Source organism: Vulpes lagopus, chromosome 2 (genome assembly GCF_018345385.1).
Source record: "Vulpes lagopus strain Blue_001 chromosome 2, ASM1834538v1, whole genome shotgun sequence".
Classification (NCBI taxonomy): Eukaryota; Metazoa; Chordata; class Mammalia; order Carnivora; family Canidae; genus Vulpes; species Vulpes lagopus.
The window spans coordinates 32,007,869-32,027,652 of record NC_054825.1 but is presented as its reverse complement, the minus strand read 5'-3'; the positions used below and the strand labels follow the sequence as shown (position 1 = coordinate 32,027,652).

Here is a 19,784-nt window from a genome sequence, read left to right as displayed (position 1 = left end):
AAGAAATAATATAAAACAAATTCAAGAGGGAATTGGAATTAAAGAACATTAAAAACTTGTTTGTTTCCATATGTATACATGTTCTTTGTGCGTGTGTGTGCACACACACGTGTGCGCATGTGTGTGCTTCCTAGTAGCCAAGGGGGAAAAGAAGACATAATCAGATACATAGTTTTCATTATGCCCAGCATACCAGGTTCCAGGGCAAAGCAGAGCTATCCCAAAACTGATTCCCAGGGATATTTTATAAAGAAGATTTTATTAGACAATGTCTTTGACCATACTTCTTAAAATCTTAATTCTCATAGAAACTATAACTTAGAGGCATAATATTAAAAATCCAACTCAGTCATAGGAATTCTGTGATGGACTGAGGCAGTATAGGCCTTTGAAAGATACTCAACTTGATAGAAGAAAAGAATTAATAGTGGCTGAAAAAGGGGAGACATATTTTTTGAGTCATCTTCCATAAATATTAATTATCTAAGCTGGAAACTGGAAGTTGAGGAGCTGACCTTTTGAGGCTCTGTTCTCTAAAGATGACCTATCATGTTACTATTCTCAGTTGCTGCTTAAATATGGGCCCACAGGTAAAAGACAACCGATCACGTAAAAGTTTATAAAATAAGGTTAATCCCTAATCTGTAGATTAAGAAGATGATCACAGATTTTGATCTCAGCAATATCGGCATCCCCCCAATACCTAAAGGCAAGGTCAGAAATTCCTGGAGTTGAGTCAGCATTTCCCTCAAGAATCACCTTTGGGTCCATTCTGGCAACAGAACATCTACTTGATGTATTGAGTCTCCCAAGTCATACCCCAAGAACAGAGTTAGGATGATTTTTTTTTTCTTCAAGACTTTCAGAGAATCATCTACTACAGCCATAGGAAGAAACTTGCTGATGTGTCCTTGAACCATCTGGTTTTGATCAGGGTATCTTCATGAGGTATTAAAAGAAGGTTGAGTTTTGTCATTCAGTATAATTTTTGGGATTAAAAATAGAAGCATTCTGAATAGGATTGAGGTTTCTTTTTCATTATGTAATATAAATAAATCAATGAAAAATGTTCATCTTAAGCCTCATCATCCAACACTTTATTTTTCTGGGTTCAATTCTAATGTGTGTTCATGTAAGCAATATTTCACCCTAAAAGAGACCTTTCCAAGGGGTTTAAGAGGTCAGATTAGATTTTAAACTCAATTGGGTGGGTTTCTGAAGAGCATATACAGACAGGAAAACTGTCAGTTAGGCCTTGACACATGGAAAACTTTCACAAAATATTGATAAATGAAAAAATAAATACGAATATGAGTATGAATCTGGAGTAGGGGAAGAGAAATGGATGACCTTATTCTGGAGCACAACTGTCTAAGAAAGAACAATGAATAGACACATTCCCAGCCCACACAGAAAGCAGGATTTTCCCTTGATTCTAATTCTATGACTTGATCTCTACTGTGGCTACAGAGAATTAGACATATCTATAGTCTATTTCTATATGGAATATGAAAGTAACATTATTATCTGAGAAAATTTTGAAAATCTATAATGAAAGTTTTAAGATATTACTTCATATTTGATTCAGGTGTTTGTAATAGTTAGAAGGGCATATTTTTTAAATAAATTAATCTTTTATTGGTGTTCACTTTACCAACATACAGAATAACACCCAGTGCTCATCCCGTCAAGTGTCCCCCTCAGTGCCTGTCACCCACTCACCCCCACCCCCCACCCTCCTCCCCTTCCACCACCCCTAGTTCGTTTCCCAGAGTTAGGAGTCTTTATGTCTGTCTCCCTTTCTGATATTTCCCACACATTTCTTCTCCCTTCCCTTATATTCCCTTTCACTATTATTTATATTCTAGAAGGGCATATTTTGTATTTCATTTTCTATTCCTTATATAATGGCAGTATTCCACAGTTGTATATCACTTATTTGATTCTTTTTTGAGAAAAGAATCTATATCATAACCTGCACAGTCAAGGCAATTGCCTGAAGCAAAACATCAAGGTTGTCTAGACCAGCTATTCTTGTGTGTGTGTGTGTGTGTGTGTTAAAATATACATAATAGAAAGTTTACCATTTTAATTACTTCTAAGAGTACAGCTTTGTGGCATTATGTACATTTACATTCTACATCCATCACCACCATCTACCTCCAAGACTTTTTTGTCTTCCCAAATAGAAACCCCACCCATTAAACAAAACACTAGTTCCCCACTCCTCTTTTCCCTCATCCCCTGGCAATCACCATTCTACTTTCCATTGCTATGAATTTGACTATTCCAGGTACCTCATATAAGTGGAATATCATGTATTTGTCTCTTTGTTATTGGTTTATTTCACTTAGCATTGCCAGTTATTCTTAATTCTTCAAGGGACCACAAGACTCTCTGGAGAATGTGTTGAAAGCTAAGGATCTTCTAAACAGAAAAATAGACATGTAAAGGTGTACTGAAATTTTTGCATACAATTTAAAAAACATGATTCCTTGAGCTATACCTGTTGAGCCCCATGTTAAGAGCCCTTAATCTAGAACAAAATGTATGTAGAAAGTAGAGATTAAAGTAGAATCATGAGCCCAAGCAGGGCAGTGGCTAGGATTGAATGCCACACAAATGTTAGAGGTCAGTCTCTTTAGAAGTATGGAAAACAAATGCAGTCACATGTGCCTGAGACATGACCCTGAAAATGATGCTATGTCTGCTTCTAAGATGCTTCCTGCCAGGGTAGAGCAAACCTAGTATCTAGTAATAGAAGCAGGCAGGCCATGCTAGAGAAGCAAGTTAGCATGAGTAATCAGGTTAGATGAGAGGGTAGGTGAACATGTCAAGTAATCAGTTTGGGGAAGAACTTGCGACTAGACTGTAATACTTGTCCCTTCCGTGACTATGAATGCTTCATTTAATCTTTATTCCAAAGTGCTAGCTAGCAATATGTTTTTGATTGGATCTTTGGAAAATGACGTGACAAATTCCCTTTCTTCTGTTATGGACAAATTTGGCTGTGGTTTATTTTCTGGTTTGTTTCCTGGAAACGTGATAAAGATAGGAGTGTCGGTTGTATTACTAGGCAACAGTTCTTCTGGAAAAAAAAAAAAAAAAAAAGACCCCTGAACTAAACTGCTTCTGGATTGGAAGAAACTAATGAACTATGCCTACTCTGTGAGCTTCTCTAATTTGAATAAAGGCTCTCTCTATATATATGGAGTATGTAAGAAAAGGCTTTATTTTTATAGCACTTATTTACTCATCTGTCATACCATCAGTTACTTGTTTAAGTTGTGTTGTCTTCTACTGGAAGGCAGGGATTTTCATCCGTTTCTGTCACTGCTTGGAACATAGTTGTTATTCAGTTAATAGTTGAATGAATGAATGAATGAATGATATGCAGCCAAAAGTCAAGGAAGAGGTGGAATGAAAAAAAATGGCTATTGATATTTTTTTAGATTTATTTATTTATTCATGAGAAACACAAAGAGAGAGGCAGAGACACAGGCAGAGGGAGAAGCAGGCTCCCTGCAGAGAGCCTGATGTGGGCCTCAATCCCAGGACCCTAGGATCACGCTCTGAGCCGAAGGCAGATGATCAACCACTGGGCCATCCAGGCATCGCATGGTTATTGACTTTGCCAATTAGATTACTAGTGATTTTAAAAAGTATAGTTTCAGAAGCCATGTCAAAGTAAATAGCTGTTGGGGGAGTAGAATGGGTAATTTTTTTTTTTTTTTTTTAGAATGGGTAATTGATATCACAAAAACAAGAAAAAATTTGAGAAAGAATAGATGCTGCACTGGAACCAGCTCAGTTAAGTTGAACAGGAATGCATGTATTACATTTTGTGTGGGTTAAAAGAGCCCACAAAAATTTGTCTGGCAAGAATGGGTATTGTCTTTATAGGTTAACGTGCCTGTCTTCCTGACTATATCCTGAGGCCTTGGAAGACAGGGATGGTGTACATATCATCTTTTCATTTTTAGGCCTGCTAAAGTTCCTGGAATACTGTATGTTCTCAGTAAAAGAACTTCAGTATTTGGAACATTCTAGTGTGGTGACCAGCATGCAGAGAAGCTTGGAGGGGGCAAGGAAGAAGCGGGTTCAGAGACCTGAAAGTAGTTGTTGGGTTTCCAGGTGGACATGAAGGAGACTTGCATCTGGTATTTTAGAAGCTTTTCCCCCAAGCTTAAAGATCATCTTTTTGATCATTAGATGCCTTTGTTTGAGGTTTATGAGCTACAAACTCAGATTTCTATAGAACAGAAAAATAGTGGTAATTTTAGGAAGATTGAAGATATGGTTCAGGGGTTTAGAAAGAAATGATGCCAGGTTTTGGAGGAAATGAATAACACTGTTTGAGGGGCATATAAAGGATCATTTGTGGGACTCATAGAAAATAGAACATTTTTTAAGCTTTGGGGGGAAATTAACCCCTATAGTTATAAAGTGATCCAATCTTTTTGAAAGAAGATCTCACTGAGGGGGCACGTGAGTGGTGGCTCAGTTGGTTAAGCGTCTGACTCCTGGTTTCAGTTCAGCAGGGAGTCTACTTGAGGATTCTCTCCCTCTGTTCTTCACGGGCCCCACCACTCTTGGTCTCTCTCTAAAATAAATAAATCAACCTTTAAAAAAAGAAGATCTCATGAGATATGTATAGATATTTTTAAAATTTAGGTCTAACACACATCAGTAAAGTGTGTACATTTTAAGTCCACAGCTTGATAGCTTTTAAGGAATACACCTGTGAGTCCATCATCTGGATGAAGGTACAGAACATTCCCAACATCCTAAAAAGTTCCCTTATCCACTCTCCCAGTTGATAAACCTCCTCCAAAGATAACCACTACTCTGACTTCTATCATGATAGATTAGTGTTGCCAATTTTTGGGTTCACAGTGTGTATTCTTTTTTGTCTGACTTCTTTCACTAAGTATTGTCTGAGATTTATCTGTGTTGTTGCATGTAACAGAAGTTCTTTCTTTTATTGCAACAATGTAGTATTCCTTTGCATGAATACATTAAAATTTATCTATCTGTTCTGTAGCTAATGGACATTTCAGTTGTTTCCAGTTTGGGAATATTATGTACTGCTTTATGAACACTTCTGTTCATGTCTTTGAGTACATATTTCTACTCACAAAATAGGTTTACCTCCTGACCAAACATTTTACCCCAAGGAAATTGTCTCAAGGCAAAAGTACAAAGATGCAAGTACCTTGTAGCATTATTTATAATAGTGAATTATTATAAAGCCTAAATACTCATGAATAGGATAATAAGTAAATTATGATATATCCATACTTAATAACTTTTATAGTCATTTAACTGGTTAAGGTAAAATCTACAAGGAAACTTGTAGTATTATTACCAAGTGAAACAAAGCTGGATTATAAGACAATGTGTTTAGTATGATCATATTTAGGTAAAAATATATACATGTATTTTAATATTTTACATATATTTGCTGCAAGGATTAAGCAGTAAATTATTAAAAGTGGTTTTCTCTAGGGAATGGTTTGAAGAAGGGGAAACTTACTTTAACTTGTAATAATTAAATTCTATACAATAAACATGTTACCTTTGAGTAAGCCAGAATTTAAAAAAAAATTATATATATATATATATATATATATATATTCTGAAGGAAAAGAAGAGGGCAACTTTTATATGTTGAAAAATAAATAAGAGCAGAATTCTGAGATGCTAAAGGGAAACTTCTATAGGTCAGAGGAAAATTTTCAAGAGTCCATGGCATGCCGAGCTTTGGGGGTAGGCAGTGGCATAGGCCAGGAGTTCCTGCTGACAAGCTCTGTATCCCACAGAGGGCTCAATATTTTGCTATATCTGCCTACAAAAATTTTCTGTTTGTTAATGTTTTTAAAAATAATTTTTACGGGGTGCCTGGATGGCTCAGAGGTTGAGCATCTGCCTTTGGCTCAGGGCGTGATCCTGGGTCCCAGGATCGAGTCCCACATCAGGCTCCTTGCATGGAGCCTGCTTCTCCCTCTGCCTGTGTCTCTGCCTCTCCCTCTGTGTCTCTCATGAATAAATAAAATCTTTAAAAAATAATTTTTATTTCTTTAAAAAGCACATGTCACACTTAGAAAAAGCAAGAGAATTTCTAGGTACTTAACCCATATGCCCTTTGCTGGTAGAATGAGAAATATCAGAGAGTAATATCAGAGTAATATCAGAAAGTCTTTTGAAATGTAACAATTTAAAGAAAGATTTATTATAAAAATTAAGACATGCTCATTATTTAAAAAGTCAAACTATACAGAAAGTTTAAAGATCCAACTATATGTTCCACAAGAAACTCACTTTAGATTTAAGAAACTCATTAGCCAACATATAGTCTAACACCCAGTGCTCATCTCATCTTGTGCCCTCCTTAATGCCTGCCATCCAGTTATCCCATCCCCCCACCCATCTCCCCTTCTGCAATCCTTTGTTTCCCAGAGTTAAGAGTCTCTCGTGGTTTGTCTTCCTCTCTAATTTTTCCCCAGTTTCTCCCCTTCCTTTATGGTCCCTTTCACTATTTCTTATATTCCACATATGAGTAAAACCATATGATAGTTGTCTTTTTTCCAACTGACTTATTTCACGCAGCATAATACCCTCCAGTTCCATCCACATCAGTGAAAATGGTAGATATTCATCCTTTCTGATGGCTGAGTAATATTCCACTGACTCACAGAGGCCAAAAGTGAAGTGATGGAAAAAGCTATTCCACGCAAGTACCAACCACAAGAAAACAAGGCTGGTCATATTTATATCAGACAAAGGATACTTTAAGTCATAAATTGTCACCAGAGACCAAGAAAGACATTATATAATGATAAAGGGTTAATTTACCAGGAAGATACATTAATTATGTATATACTTATCCCAAATCAGAGCATCTGAGTCTGTGAAGCAAACACTGACAGAACTGATGGGAGGAAGAGACAGCAATGCCATGGTGGTAGGAGACTTGATAAGTGCCTCACTGTCAACAGTGGATAGAATAATTGCAGATTCGAACCACATTATTGACCAAATAGACCTACCAGACAAATATAAACATTCTACCCAAGAGCAGCAGAATATACACTCTTCTCAAGTGCACGTATAATATTCTCCAAGACAGATCACATCTTAGGTCACAAAACAAGTCTCAACAATTTAAGAAGACTGAAATTATAGCAGATATCTCTTCTAACACAGTAGAATAAAAGCAGAAATCAATAACAGAAGGAAACTGGAAAATTCCAAGTATGTGGAAATGAAAGAACACCCTTTGGAACAACCAAAATCCTCAACAGAAGACCGGCAAACTGAATTCAACAGCCCATTAGAAGGATCATATACCATGACTAAGTGAGATTTATCCCTGGGAAGCAATGATGGCTCCACATACAAAAATCAATTCATATAATACACCAAACTAACAGAATGAAGGATGAAAACCACATGATTATCCTAATCAATGCAGAAAAAGCATTTGACAAAATTGAACACTCATTTATAACAAGTTTCAACAAGGTAGAAATGGAAACTGCATCAACACAATAAAAGCCATATGTAAAAACACAAAGCTAACATCAACTCAGCAGTAAGAACTGTAAGTTTTTCCTCTGCGATCAAGAAACCAGGCAGGGATGCCCACCCTCACCAGTTCTATTCAGCATAGTACTGGAAGAACTCCCCAAGCAATTAGGCAAGAAGAAATAAAAGGCATCTACATCAGAAAGAAAGAAGTAAAATTGTCTCTGTTTACAGATGACAAGTTCATACATAAAGAAAACCCTAAAGTCCACATACCACATACATAGCAAAAGAACCCTGTTAGGCCCGTCAATACAGACAACAAACTGGTGGTTGCCAGAGAGGAGGGAGAGTGGGGGAATGGGTAAAATGGGGAATGGGAATGGGAGATACAGGCTTTAGTTATGAAATGAGTAAGCCACAGGGACAAAAATTACAGTAAGTGTAAGGAATATAATCAATGGTATTGTAATAGTGTTGTATGGTGACGGATGGTAGCTATACTTATGGCAGGTATAGCATAATGTACAGATGTGTTGAATCACTATGTTGTACACCTGAAACTAAAGTAAAATTGTGTGTCAACTATACTTCAATTAAAAAAAAAAGAAAAATAAGAAACCCATTAGAACTAATCAATGAATTTAGTAAAGTTGCAGAGTACAAAATCAACATCCAAAAATCAGTTGTATTTCTATAGATTAACAATGAGCTACCTGAAAAGGAAACTTAGGAGGGGGGCCTGGATGGCTCAGTGGTTGAGTGTCTGCCTTTGTGATCCCAGGACCCCTGGGGTCAAGTCCCACATCAGGCTCCCTACAGGGAGCCTGCTTTTCCCTGTGCCTCTCTCTCCATCTCTCACGAATAAATTTTTAAAAAGAAAAGGAAACTTGGAAAACAATCCCATTTACAATAACATCAAAAGGAATAAAATACTCAGCAATAATCTTAACTAAGGTGGAGAAAGACTTGTACACTGAAAACTACGAAACGCTGGTGTAAGAAATTTAAAGACACATATGCAAAGACATCCCATGTGTTCAGTGAATAGAATGGTGGCTATAGGGGGAAGGGATGGGGAGTTGCTAAATAACTAAAGTTATTGTTGTACACTCATTAGAGTATAAGGTTTCAGTTATTTAAGATAATTAAGTTCTAGAGCTGTACAACACTGTCCTTATAGTTAACATACTGTACTGTACATTTAAAAATTTGTTAAGAGGGTAGGTCTCATGTTAAATGTTCTTACACAACAAAAATTAAAAACTTAAAAGTAAACCCTAAAAAGTCCTCCTCTCTCTCCTGTCCCACAATAAGTTCACTAGAGGAATATACTCTGAATAATTTTAATTAATAGGGGGGAACATTTCCAAGTATTAGCTATGCATATCATAGCTATCCGGGCTCTGGATTTATCCAGTTTCTCAGTCAACAGAGATCCAGCCAGTGTCTCTTCCATTCTAGGCAGTGCTCTGGGAACCAGAGAGAGCAGTTTTCTGCCACTTACACATTTATACAGCTCTTCCATGTGCCAAGTGCTATGCTAGTACAGTAGATTCAGCCGAGAACAAGGCAATGTGATCTTTGCCATCATGGAGCTGGCGTTCTAGAGGGCAGACAGATAAAAGACCAGAAACACAAACAAAAGCCATTAGACCGTGGCAACCACAGGGAAGAAAGAAGCAGAGTCCGGTGAAAGGGAATAACACAGTGTCCTAACCGGGTGGATGATTAGAAAAACCTCTCTGAGTCAAAGTAAAGGGAATTGCAACAGAGGGAATAGCAAGTGTGCAACCCCAGGGGAGGAAAAGCTTGGCGGTGAAGAAAGGCCTGGGGTGGGGTGTGTGCAGGTGGGCAGGGATAGGAGGTGGTATTGATATGGTGGGAAGGGTTGGAACATGTCTGCCTTTGAGAGGCCTGGTAGAGTTTGGACTTTAACTAGGAGTCACTGAAAGCTTTATGTAGAGGAGTAATCTGATCAAATTGTTTTCTAAGTGGCCACTGGAATTGGTAGGTTAGTGGAGAAGGGGTACAAAAGTTCCACTGCAAGGTGAGAAGGAGTAGAAAATGAAGACATGAAGCTCAGTATTGTAGAAAACTCTTCCAAGCACTTATTCTGTGAATTTTAATTGAATATTTTCCTTTTTACTCATTTGTACTCTTTTTCTGTATTTCTCATGTGATCATAATGATTTTAAAAAACATTTCAGTTGTGCTTAGTTCAAAATAGACTTCAACAAATTATTGTTAGATAAAGGTTGACTATTTAAAAGAAGCAGTACATGTACATAATAGAAATAGGCCAAAAAAGCAGAAATTAAAAGGGAAAAAACACAATTGCCATCCAGAGATAACTTTTAAAGATTTTTATTTATTTATTCATGAGAGACACAGAGACACTGGCAGAGGGAGAAGCAGGCTCCCTGTGGGGAGCCAGACGTGGGTCTCGATCCCAGGACCCTAGGGGTTATGACCTGAACTGAAGGTAGATGCTCAACCACTGAGCCACCCAGGCGTCCATAGAGATAACTTTTAATATCTTTGTATAGAAATTCCCAGTTTTTATTTATTAAAAGCTCACCTGTAAGACACAGTTTTTAAAAGATAGGGTTTTTTTTAACCTCTTCCTCTCTCTTTTCTTCTCCCTCATTTTTCTTTCTTCCTGACTCTTCCATTAAAATCATAGAGACAGGGATCCCTGGGTGGCGCAGCGGTTTGGCGCCTGCCTTTGGCCCAGGGCGCGATCCTGGAGACCCAGGATCGAATCCCACGTCGGGCTCCCGGTGCATGGAGCCTGCTTCTCCCTCTGCCTGTGTCTCTGCCTCTCTCTCTATCTCTCTGTGACTATCATAAATAAAATAAAAAAAAAAATTTAAAATCATAGAGACACTTAGTTACCAGGTGGCTCAGAAATGCATGTCAGCAGTAAAGGAACAGGCACAATTCCTTCCTCTTCCAGGAAGGAAACAGCTTTTGGGTCTGGAATATTACTTGGTTCATTCATTTACCCAACAGAGATTTCCAGGCACCTTCAGGAGTGTGGCCTTCTGAAGGGTGAGTCAGTATCCCTCCGTGGCGGACGCAGTGCAAAACCACATCTTCTCTTACAGGCATTTTCGGCTTACTACTATGTGATGGATTTTCTGAACCTTACATTAGAGGAAACCACCTCTCAGGAAAAGGTGATTGACACGATGGGAAAGTTCTGTTCTCAGCCTTGGGAGGAGGTAAGTGATGAGACACAGCAGCTGTTTCGTATTGCCCTGCGCCCTTGGGGGCACAAAGGCTGTGATTCTGCTCTTCAAGTCCTGCTAACTGGACGGAGACCAGCCAACATGTTAAAGAAGCCCAGAGGGCGCGCTAGGTTAACAGTGAGTGCATCAGCATTTCTTGATAACTGAGCAGACCATGGCTTAAGCAAAAAACGGTCGTACTTTTCTCACCTGATACAGAGTCTGGCAGTCGGGAGCTGCTGGCCTGGGGTCAGCAGCCGCTCTGTCTCAGCCATTTCTCCAGTTGTGGTGTTCTGCCTATTTTCTTCATGGACACAAGATGTGGCTTCAGAGATTACTTATGTTCAAGGTCAGAAGAAGGGTAGAGCCAGATCCATCTGTTCCATTCTACAAGAAAGTATAAAACCTACCCCAGAAGCTCCTTAGCAATCTCTCTTACCTCTCATTAGCAGGGACAGGCTGGGAAAGCAGATGTAGGATTTTAGGACTGGCGTAGAGCCTTAGATCCAGTCTGAGCTACTCTCTGGGGCTGGGTACACTGTTGCACATCCCTCTCTCCAACCCCCAAGTCCGAGTTTTATTAGCAAGGAAGACCGGCGATTGACAAAATCTGCTAAAAATTAAACACCCCTGTGGCAAGTCCCAGGTATATCCTACTTATCACAAATTTGAGGCACAAATTTTTTCTTGTCCGAGGCACTAAGTCATTCAAGATCTAGTACTGCCTGATGAAAATTTCCAGGGAGGAGAGGGGTATGGACTCTATTCTTATCAAAAAAAGATCAGCTAGGGGTAGTTTGAAATAGCAGTGGCTTTAAGGTGACAGGGTTGCACATGTGAATGGTACTTTCATTCTGAGGGAGTGTAATGAACTAGAAATGGATGTTTGTCTCCTTGGCACTGACAGAGAGGAAGGAAGGTTGTGCAAGAGCATGAGGCATGAGGCGTGGACTTCTCCCTCCGTATTTTGTCTGAGAACAGGAAGGAAAGGGATTCAGGGCTTCCCGAAAGAGACCCTTGAAATGCCTCAACACTTGACAGTTTACTACACTCCAGGGAGCCTTTGTGCAGCTCATAGTGATCTGTGGAGGAAGGGGAGCATCTTGGAGTTAAGGCAACTTGAAACAACCCCAATGTATACCTGTGAAGGAGGTAGATTTAAACTTCTTTTTGAAAGAAATTCTTTTTTTTTAAAGTGGGCTTCACACCCATCATGGCACCCAATGCAGGGCTCAAACCCATAACTCTGAGATCAAGACCTGAGCTAAAATCAAGAGTCAAGACACTTAACTGACTGAGCAACCCAGACATCCTTAGAAAAAAATTATTTCTTGTTCAGACTGAAGTTCGATCTTTTTTTTTTTTTTTTAATTTCATTGGTTACATTAGGATGGCAATGCCTACCACACAGACCTATAGGTCTGCTCAGATAAGCCACATGAGGAGCTGGCTAGAGGTCCTGGAAGTAGACTCATTAAGGCCTGCACCTGGGAGAAATCCGGAAATCTTTTGCAGGCTAAGACCTAGACCCTCACCCAGAGCCTCAATGTTGAGAACGGTGTTACAACCCTGGGTTCATTTTTCCCAAATGCATTGTCTGTCCATATGGAATGCAGCATAGGTCTCGAGTATGCTCTTACAGCACAACTCTTTTCCTACTATTCCTGTGTAACTGGAGTTGGGGAATGTCCCTTCTAGACACCTTTGGCCTAGAGAGAACTGACGATTGTTAAGCATATATTATATGATGAAAAGTAAGCTAGATGCTTTGTACATATATCATGCTGCCCGTCCCTGCTTTGACAAGAGAAATAAAATGCAAACTACACCTATTGATGTCCTCCAAATTCTTGGGAGTGCCCCCAGTCCTTGGGTCCCTTGGGAGGAGGGGTTAGGAAAGTGAGTGAAGGGGACACTTCATGCTTGTCTTCTGATAGGTTAATTATAGGGCTGGGAACCCTCTAATTTTGACAACCAGAATAATCACTTCTGCACTCAGAAAATATATGCATTCAAGATCTGGTCTACGAGAACAGTGCTATAAGATTCTGTGTATACACTAACTAGGATTTCTCCATATACTCTGGGTTCTGACATTTAACCTCATGGACTTTTACCCTTTCTAGAGAAATGCATCCCATTCTTGAAGACTTGCCATACTGCTTCATATGGGGGAAGTGGTAAGGGGAAATGGGTGAGGAGGAGAGAAGCTGGTACTGTCCCACTGCCCTGGGAATAGAAAGGAGAGAGGAGAGAGAGGCAGAGAAAGCAGTGTGTGTGGGAGAAAGGCAAACCACTGCCCCCCCCCCCCCCCCCGATTTGGAGAGCACATAGTATTGAGTCCACAAGTATTATCATGATCAGATCTGGACTGATGAACCAGGTAGATGCCTTTGGCTTCCACATTTTTTGGCTACTATTATAATTAATCCTCAGAAGATTAGATGGCATGGGAATGTACATCTTTCCAGAAGGAGGAGGGGGTAGGAATGTTATTGAATTCAGGGAAGTTAGACCAAAATGGCATTCCCCCAAGGGATAAGCCAACTTTTAAGGACCTATGGGTTGCAGCAGTTTCAAGTCTGGCCCTAGTGGATTCCTGGAATTCCCGAGCAGTTTTTGTTTGATGGGCCTGCTGAGACTATCAAATGAGAGAAGTTGGGCAGCCTGGGTGGCTCAGCGGTTTAGCGCCATCTTCAGCCCAGGGTGTGATCCTGGAGACCTGGAATCAAGTCTCCTGTTGGGCTCCCTGCATGGAGCCTGCTTCTCCCTCTGCCTCTCTCTCTCTCTCTCTCTGTGTGTGTCTCTCATGAATAAATAAATAGAATCTTAAAAAAAAAATGGTAGAAGTCTTTCCATGAAGGAAAAACAGAGTGCAGTTACCGTAAGAAGGGGATAGGGATCTGGGTAGGTACTGATGTTACACCAAGGTCTTGGGAGAACCTCACATGCAGAGGAATTGATCAAATAGTCATTTCTAGGACTGTGATAAAAAGACAAGTTCCAAGTTGGGTTATTCAGAGAATTACATCAGAGCAGGACAAAGTCGGCTAGGTGTGGACTTAGCTTTCCAGAGACTGGGGGCTGGCAGAAACCAAGTGAGAAACAGAAACCAGCTGGTTGTTAGGGGGTTCAGAGATGGGAGTGTTACTTAGGAAGAGAGAGAAATCGGGGCAAAAGTGTGGTGGTGGTGATGGGTGGGCAGGTAGCCAGGAGGTCCTACATATGAAACATCTGGCATGATTCCTAGTACTTGATATATGCTTAACAAATAGTAGTTCTCTCTCTGCCCAGGGTGCCCAGAAGGAAATGCCTGTTTGAAGGCCTGAGGAATAGGGCTACAGACAACTCTGGGCTGAGTTAGAGATGTTCTGGCCTGTTCTCTGAGGGCCAGAGAGGAACAGAGCAAGCTGGGGGCATCTGGGCATATATTTACAACAGGAGGAGAGATAAGGGTAAGGGTCAGTAGGCAGCCCTTCATTTGGGAGCAGGGTGAGCAAACACATGAAGGACTCAAGAAGACCCCTTTGCATGATTCATTAGCAAAAAAAGAAGTCAAGTAAGGGCTGAGGACAGAAGGTGAGATGTTGGCACTGTTAATAGTCCTGAGCAAAATGCTTCCTAAACTATGTTGTAGATCTGTGTTTCTCAAACTTTACTGTGCATGTGATCACCTGAGGATCACATTAAACAGCACATTCTGCACAGATAGTTCTGGGGTGAGGACTAACAAGCTCCTGGGAGGCCCCAATGTTGCTAGTCCAGGTACTAAACTGAGTGGCAAGGCTTTTTATGACACTCTTGCCTTAAGATGCTTCAGATGCACTAGTTCCTTCAGAGACTCTGAACTTAGACTCTGGTCAAGAGCATAGAAAAGACTAATTAAACAAAGACTGATGGATTTCTTTCATGCAAGATTTTTCAGTTTTTAAAAATGCTAATGTGACTGTGAAATGCAAGTTTCAGAGAGGTGAAACAGTATACCGAAAGTCCATGCTTTGAACCTCCAAGACCACAGAAACCACTGTTTTCCTGGAGCACTTGTTAATATCCCACAGAATCCAGTGGAGGAAAAGTTTCCTTAACACCCTAAACTAGAAGCCCTGCACCCACTGAAGGAGTACAGCACCACTCCCAGAGCTCACTGGAGAAGCCAGCACCTGGGCCTGGGTGAGCTGGGCCTTTCTCCTGTCTTGATCAAATCTAACCGTAAAGAGAGCCATGGAGCAGTGCCTGCTGTATGTGTGTGATATTTCCTTCACTTCACTTCCAGCTGAAGACATATTTTGGTGACGTGAAGGAGAAATACTTAAGTGAATACTGCTTTTCTGGAACCTACATCCTCTCTCTCCTGAGTAGCTATCATTTCACAGTGGATTCCTGGAAGAATATTCATTTCATGGGCAAGGTAACTGGAGTACTTGTTGGGTTGTGGGGAGATTGGGTGACTGAGGCAGCTTTGGGCTTGAAAGAGGTTGGAGTCAGCGTGATGTCCTTTTCTACCATTTCATCTCTAACCCAGGCTGACATTTTGTGTCAAGCCCTCCAATGTTGACCAGCTGGTGAAGGATATCCTATGTAAGGGGAGCGACCTGCATTCTCAGCCTCTCCTTTCTGCTCATAAAACAGTGACTAACTCCTTGTAAAGCAAACAGTGTGATATTAAATGTAACAGTAGTAGCTTCAGTGATCGTTTGCTGACTTCAACATCCATCCCAAAGGCCCCTTCCATGAATCTGGAAATGACTATCTTGGCTTCTCATAAAGGCTGAAGGCCTTGCTGGTTGTAGCTTCAAGGTTGCCTAATCTGAAAGCTTAGCAAAAAGGAAGAGATGAGTGACTGTGAATGGGTGTGTGTGTGTGTGTGTGTGTGTGTGTGTGTGTGTGTCAGGTTTAGCAGGAGCCTTACCACAGCGCCACCTACAGGGATCCAGGCATAGAGAAATATATTGATAAGCTGCATGAAAAACATCAAGAGCAGTACTTTTCTGCCCTTTAAACCCATACCCACTAATGGGAAAAAGTTTATTCCATTTATTAAATATGGTGTCTTCCAGCAAGGCAAAACATGAGGCAGAGGGCTGTAGCAGCCTAAAGGATTCACACTAGTTAATGTTGACCTTGCTGATTCAAATGCAAATCTTTTCCTTGATTTAATTCCTAATCTTCCTTTCATTTTATCACAATTTATTTTGTCTGTCTGAAGGATATGTCTATATCAAATTTACAAGTGATTTCTATTCTTTGGACTTCAGTGAATTGTCCAATATTTCTACACGGTAGGTGGTAACTCCTCTAACTCTGGAGCTTTCCTTGATTCATGTAGTCAGGTAAGATTCCTGTCCCCCATAAAGGGACGTGGACCTTTAACCAATTGTTAATTGCCAGTACTGGTAAAGGTTTAGGGGACAGGAGCATCTCCACATGGAAACTGGCTGGAATGTAAACTGGCACAACCTTTGGGGAGACTGTTTTGGGAATGTGTGCTAAAAACCTTAAAATATGCAAGTCATTTTATCCAATTACTCCATTTCTAGGATTTATAAATAATTGGATAAAGTAAGTAAAAATAAACATAGAAAGCATTTCATGCGGGATCCCTGGGTGGCTCAGCGGTTTGGCGCCTGCTTTTGACCCAGAGCACGATCTGAGTCCCGGGACTGAATCCTGCGTCGGGCTCCCTGTGTGGAGCCTGCTTCTCCCTCTGCCTGTGTCTCTGCCTCTCTCTCTGTCATGAATAAATAAAATCTTTAAAAAAAAATCATACAATAATCTATTTAAAAAAAAGCATTTCATGCTAGTGATGATCCCTTGAGACATAAGATATTTAGAAAGGTACTGTTAAGTGAATAATTCTACACATAACTTAATTCCATGCTATGTAAGAAAAAAATGCACAGAGAAGACTGGAAAGACAGGTCATAAAAAGATAACAGGAGCAACTTCTGAGTGGTGAAATATAGCTGTTTTTTTTTTAAGGATTATCTGTACATCCTAATTTTTCTACTATGAGCATGCACAACTCATGTAATAAAAACATTTTCAAAATTATTTATTATTCACAGACTATATAGTCTATAGGTTATAGACTATATAGTCTGTGAATAATAAATCTTCACACATGTGTTTTTCACATATATGTACAGTCTTTCAACAGTCTTTCAACTTCCATAAAATAATACCGATTTGCTGGGAGTCTTCCCTAATCTTCCCTCATGAAATGATAAGGGCATCCTGGTACAGAAGGGTGAGATTCCTGGGCCTGACATAGATGTAAGAGGCCAGGGACAATCATAATTCTCTTATCCTTTGCCTGCTTCGCCTGTCCTTTTCTGCCTTCCACACTCTTCCTTCCACATTCAAACAAAAGAGGAATGAAAATCTCCAAACGTTTTCCTATGTAGAGGCAGGAGAATTGGGAAGTTATTCACCAAAGTCCTCTCTGAATTTCAGGAGTAGAGTAGTAAGACTCCAAACCCTCCTTAATCACTTGCTCCAGCTCCATTTTCCCCACAACCATATTCCCAGCTGAGAATGTAAAAGTAATCCATTTAGAGAACGGAACACGGTGCTCTCCACCTTCTGTTGCTAAGTGTTCCGGATAGGATTGCACGAAAGCTCATTTAATCCTCAGACCCGAAGCAACAGCCTTTCCCACTGTTTGCAGATCCAAAGCAGCAGTGTCGGGTGGACTCTGGGCTACATGCTGAACCTGACCAACATGATCCCAGCCGAGCAGCCGTATTCCACGCCTCTCTCCCACACCACCTACATCTTCCTCATGATCCTCTTCTCCCTGATCCTGGTCGCAGTGGTCATCATAGGCTTGCTTATCTTTTACAAGCCTTCATATTTCTGGAAAGACATGGTATAGCAGGATCCGCTGAAATCTGCTGGCTGGAGTGAAAAAAACAAACTTGCCCAGGAAGCACTTTCCTCCACGTTGGTGCACAAGGTCATCCTTCCTTGCTCATGAAGGCCAGCCTTGACCAGCATGAAGCTTTTGGACTTTCGCTGAAGCCTCTCCGTGGAATGTATTCACCACCTTCTGCCTCAAGGACTACCTGGCAGACATCATCTCTTTTGTGAGTCCTTCCCAACTCCCCTTCTCTCTTTTGTACTCTGAGCTTCTGTAGGTCTTAAAGACTTGCTATCTTTTGTGATCTTTGCTTTATAAAAAAACAATCATGACTTTATCTCAAAGAACTCAGAGTCCTGAGTCCTGTGCTGGCAAGTTGCACTGGCTAAAAGAAGAATCTCAGGAACTGGTTGTTGTACTCGTTACAGACCCTTTCTTTCTCCTATTGCCCGTTTATTAAGAATGCTATACAATGCCTTTGGAGAAGGCAGACACATATCTCATTCCTATCCTGCCGTTTGCATGGGAGAATTTTCTAAACTAAGCAAATATGTGCTAGGGCCAAAGAGTCTTGCAAGAGAATTTATGTGCTTATATAGTTAATACAGTACTTAAACCAAGCCAAAACAGGGATGTGGATGAGTTATATGTTCCTAGGTGATGCCGAAATGCTAAATAGTGGGACCTCCCTCCCCAGACATTTTTTTAAAAGCTGATATAACATATAGGTATTCAGGTATCAGGGCATACTACATGGTAGGTATACATGTCAGGAAAAAAAATACAAATACTCCTTACAATGAAGTTTGGAAAATGCATCCTTCAATGCATCTGTTGGTGTTTTATTTTTATTGTAGTAATACAGATAACATAAAGTCCACTATTTTATGTGTACAATTCAGCTGCATTTCAGTGTTGTATACAGTCAGTAAACCATCACCACTATCTAATTCTGGAATATTTTCCCCACCTAGAAATTAGTTGGAGACAAGACCATCCCTGGAAAGGTTCAAACCACCAACTTTTCCGTTAACAGCCAAATATGCTAATCAGTTGTACCACAAAGATGCTCATGGAGTTTAAAAGCCATGCTGTATCTTTTTGTCCTGGGTTTAATGTAGTGAGAGGGCTATAGCATGCCTTTTCACTGTCATAGTATTTGCTCATCAAAGTGTGCCAGGAACCAGATCTGAAAGTGTGGTTGCCACACCAGTATTGGCTCTATTTATTTACTCCGTGGACTGTTTTGTGGGAGAATCAGCAGCTTATGGACCTTGTCACAGAAACACGAAGAGACCCATACTGTCTTCCTTTAATGACTCCTGTGAGAAGGTGGATTGGTGGCGTGTTACTCTGAAGTTGTCCCAAGCTCCCTAACTCTGCATCTGGGGACTGACTGTTGAGCTGATGCAGGGTGGAACTGGGGTGAGAGAGGAAAAGCTTTCCCACAAACTGGAAGCCAAATGTCCTTCTATCTAGCAAATAACCAAGTCATTTTTTTTTTTTTTTATATCCAGGTGAATACAAGCTTATAAAGCTGTGGACAGGAACTTTTTCTTTTCTGCTACTCACAACTGCATTTGTTGTACTTGAATTAGGAATGAGAAGCCAAGTTTGGACATGTCTAAATTCTTTCTAGTGCTAGTAGTTATATTGTTACAGTTAGTATTTTCTGAGCATTTGCTGTGTTCCATGCTCTGTGCTCAAGTGCATTACATTCATTTTCTCACTTAATCCTTAAAACAATCTGAAGGGAGCTACTACCATTCCCACTTCATAGAAACAGAAACTGAAGCTTAGAGAGGTTAAGTTACTTGCCCAAGTGGCTGAGCTAAACGTCTGTAATGCACTAAACCATTATTTTCTCCCCCTAATATACTAGACTGTCTCCTTATAACTTCCAAGCACATACTTCACTTTGTATGAATATAGGACTTATGGGCATGGGAGAAAGGGAAGTAGACAGATGAACTGCTCCCTGATGGACCTGTTTTAAGTCCACAAAGGCTGTCATGGGAACATTGATGTTCTGTTCACTTACTCTGCAAGGTAACATACAGAGCATATGATGCTAATCAACGATTCCCATATTCCTAGCTTCTTATAGTGCTTGCTCCCTGCACAGCAGTTCTGCATCAAATAAATAGTAGTTGATACTGATGAAA

The 19,784-nt window shown here is 40.3% G+C and overlaps 1 protein-coding gene across 7 annotated transcripts in view; it reads left to right on the top strand.

Annotated features, from left to right (window-relative positions):
* The window catches only part of ENTPD1 (ectonucleoside triphosphate diphosphohydrolase 1), a 100,952-nt gene extending 81,791 nt beyond the window's left edge, over positions 1–19,161 (top strand). For 6 of the 7 annotated variants that reach the window (XM_041744040.1, XM_041744038.1, XM_041744044.1 and 3 more), the window contains 3 exons: positions 10,638–10,754; positions 15,034–15,168; positions 17,428–19,161. In XM_041744040.1, coding sequence (XP_041599974.1) covers positions 10,638–10,754; positions 15,034–15,168; positions 17,428–17,634 — 459 coding nt within the window. In that variant the 3' untranslated portion in view covers positions 17,635–19,161. The remainder of the gene's footprint in view (positions 1–10,637; positions 10,755–15,033; positions 15,169–17,427) is intronic. The other variant, XM_041744042.1, reaches the window with a different exon arrangement.
* Positions 19,162–19,784: the final 623 nt, after the last annotated feature.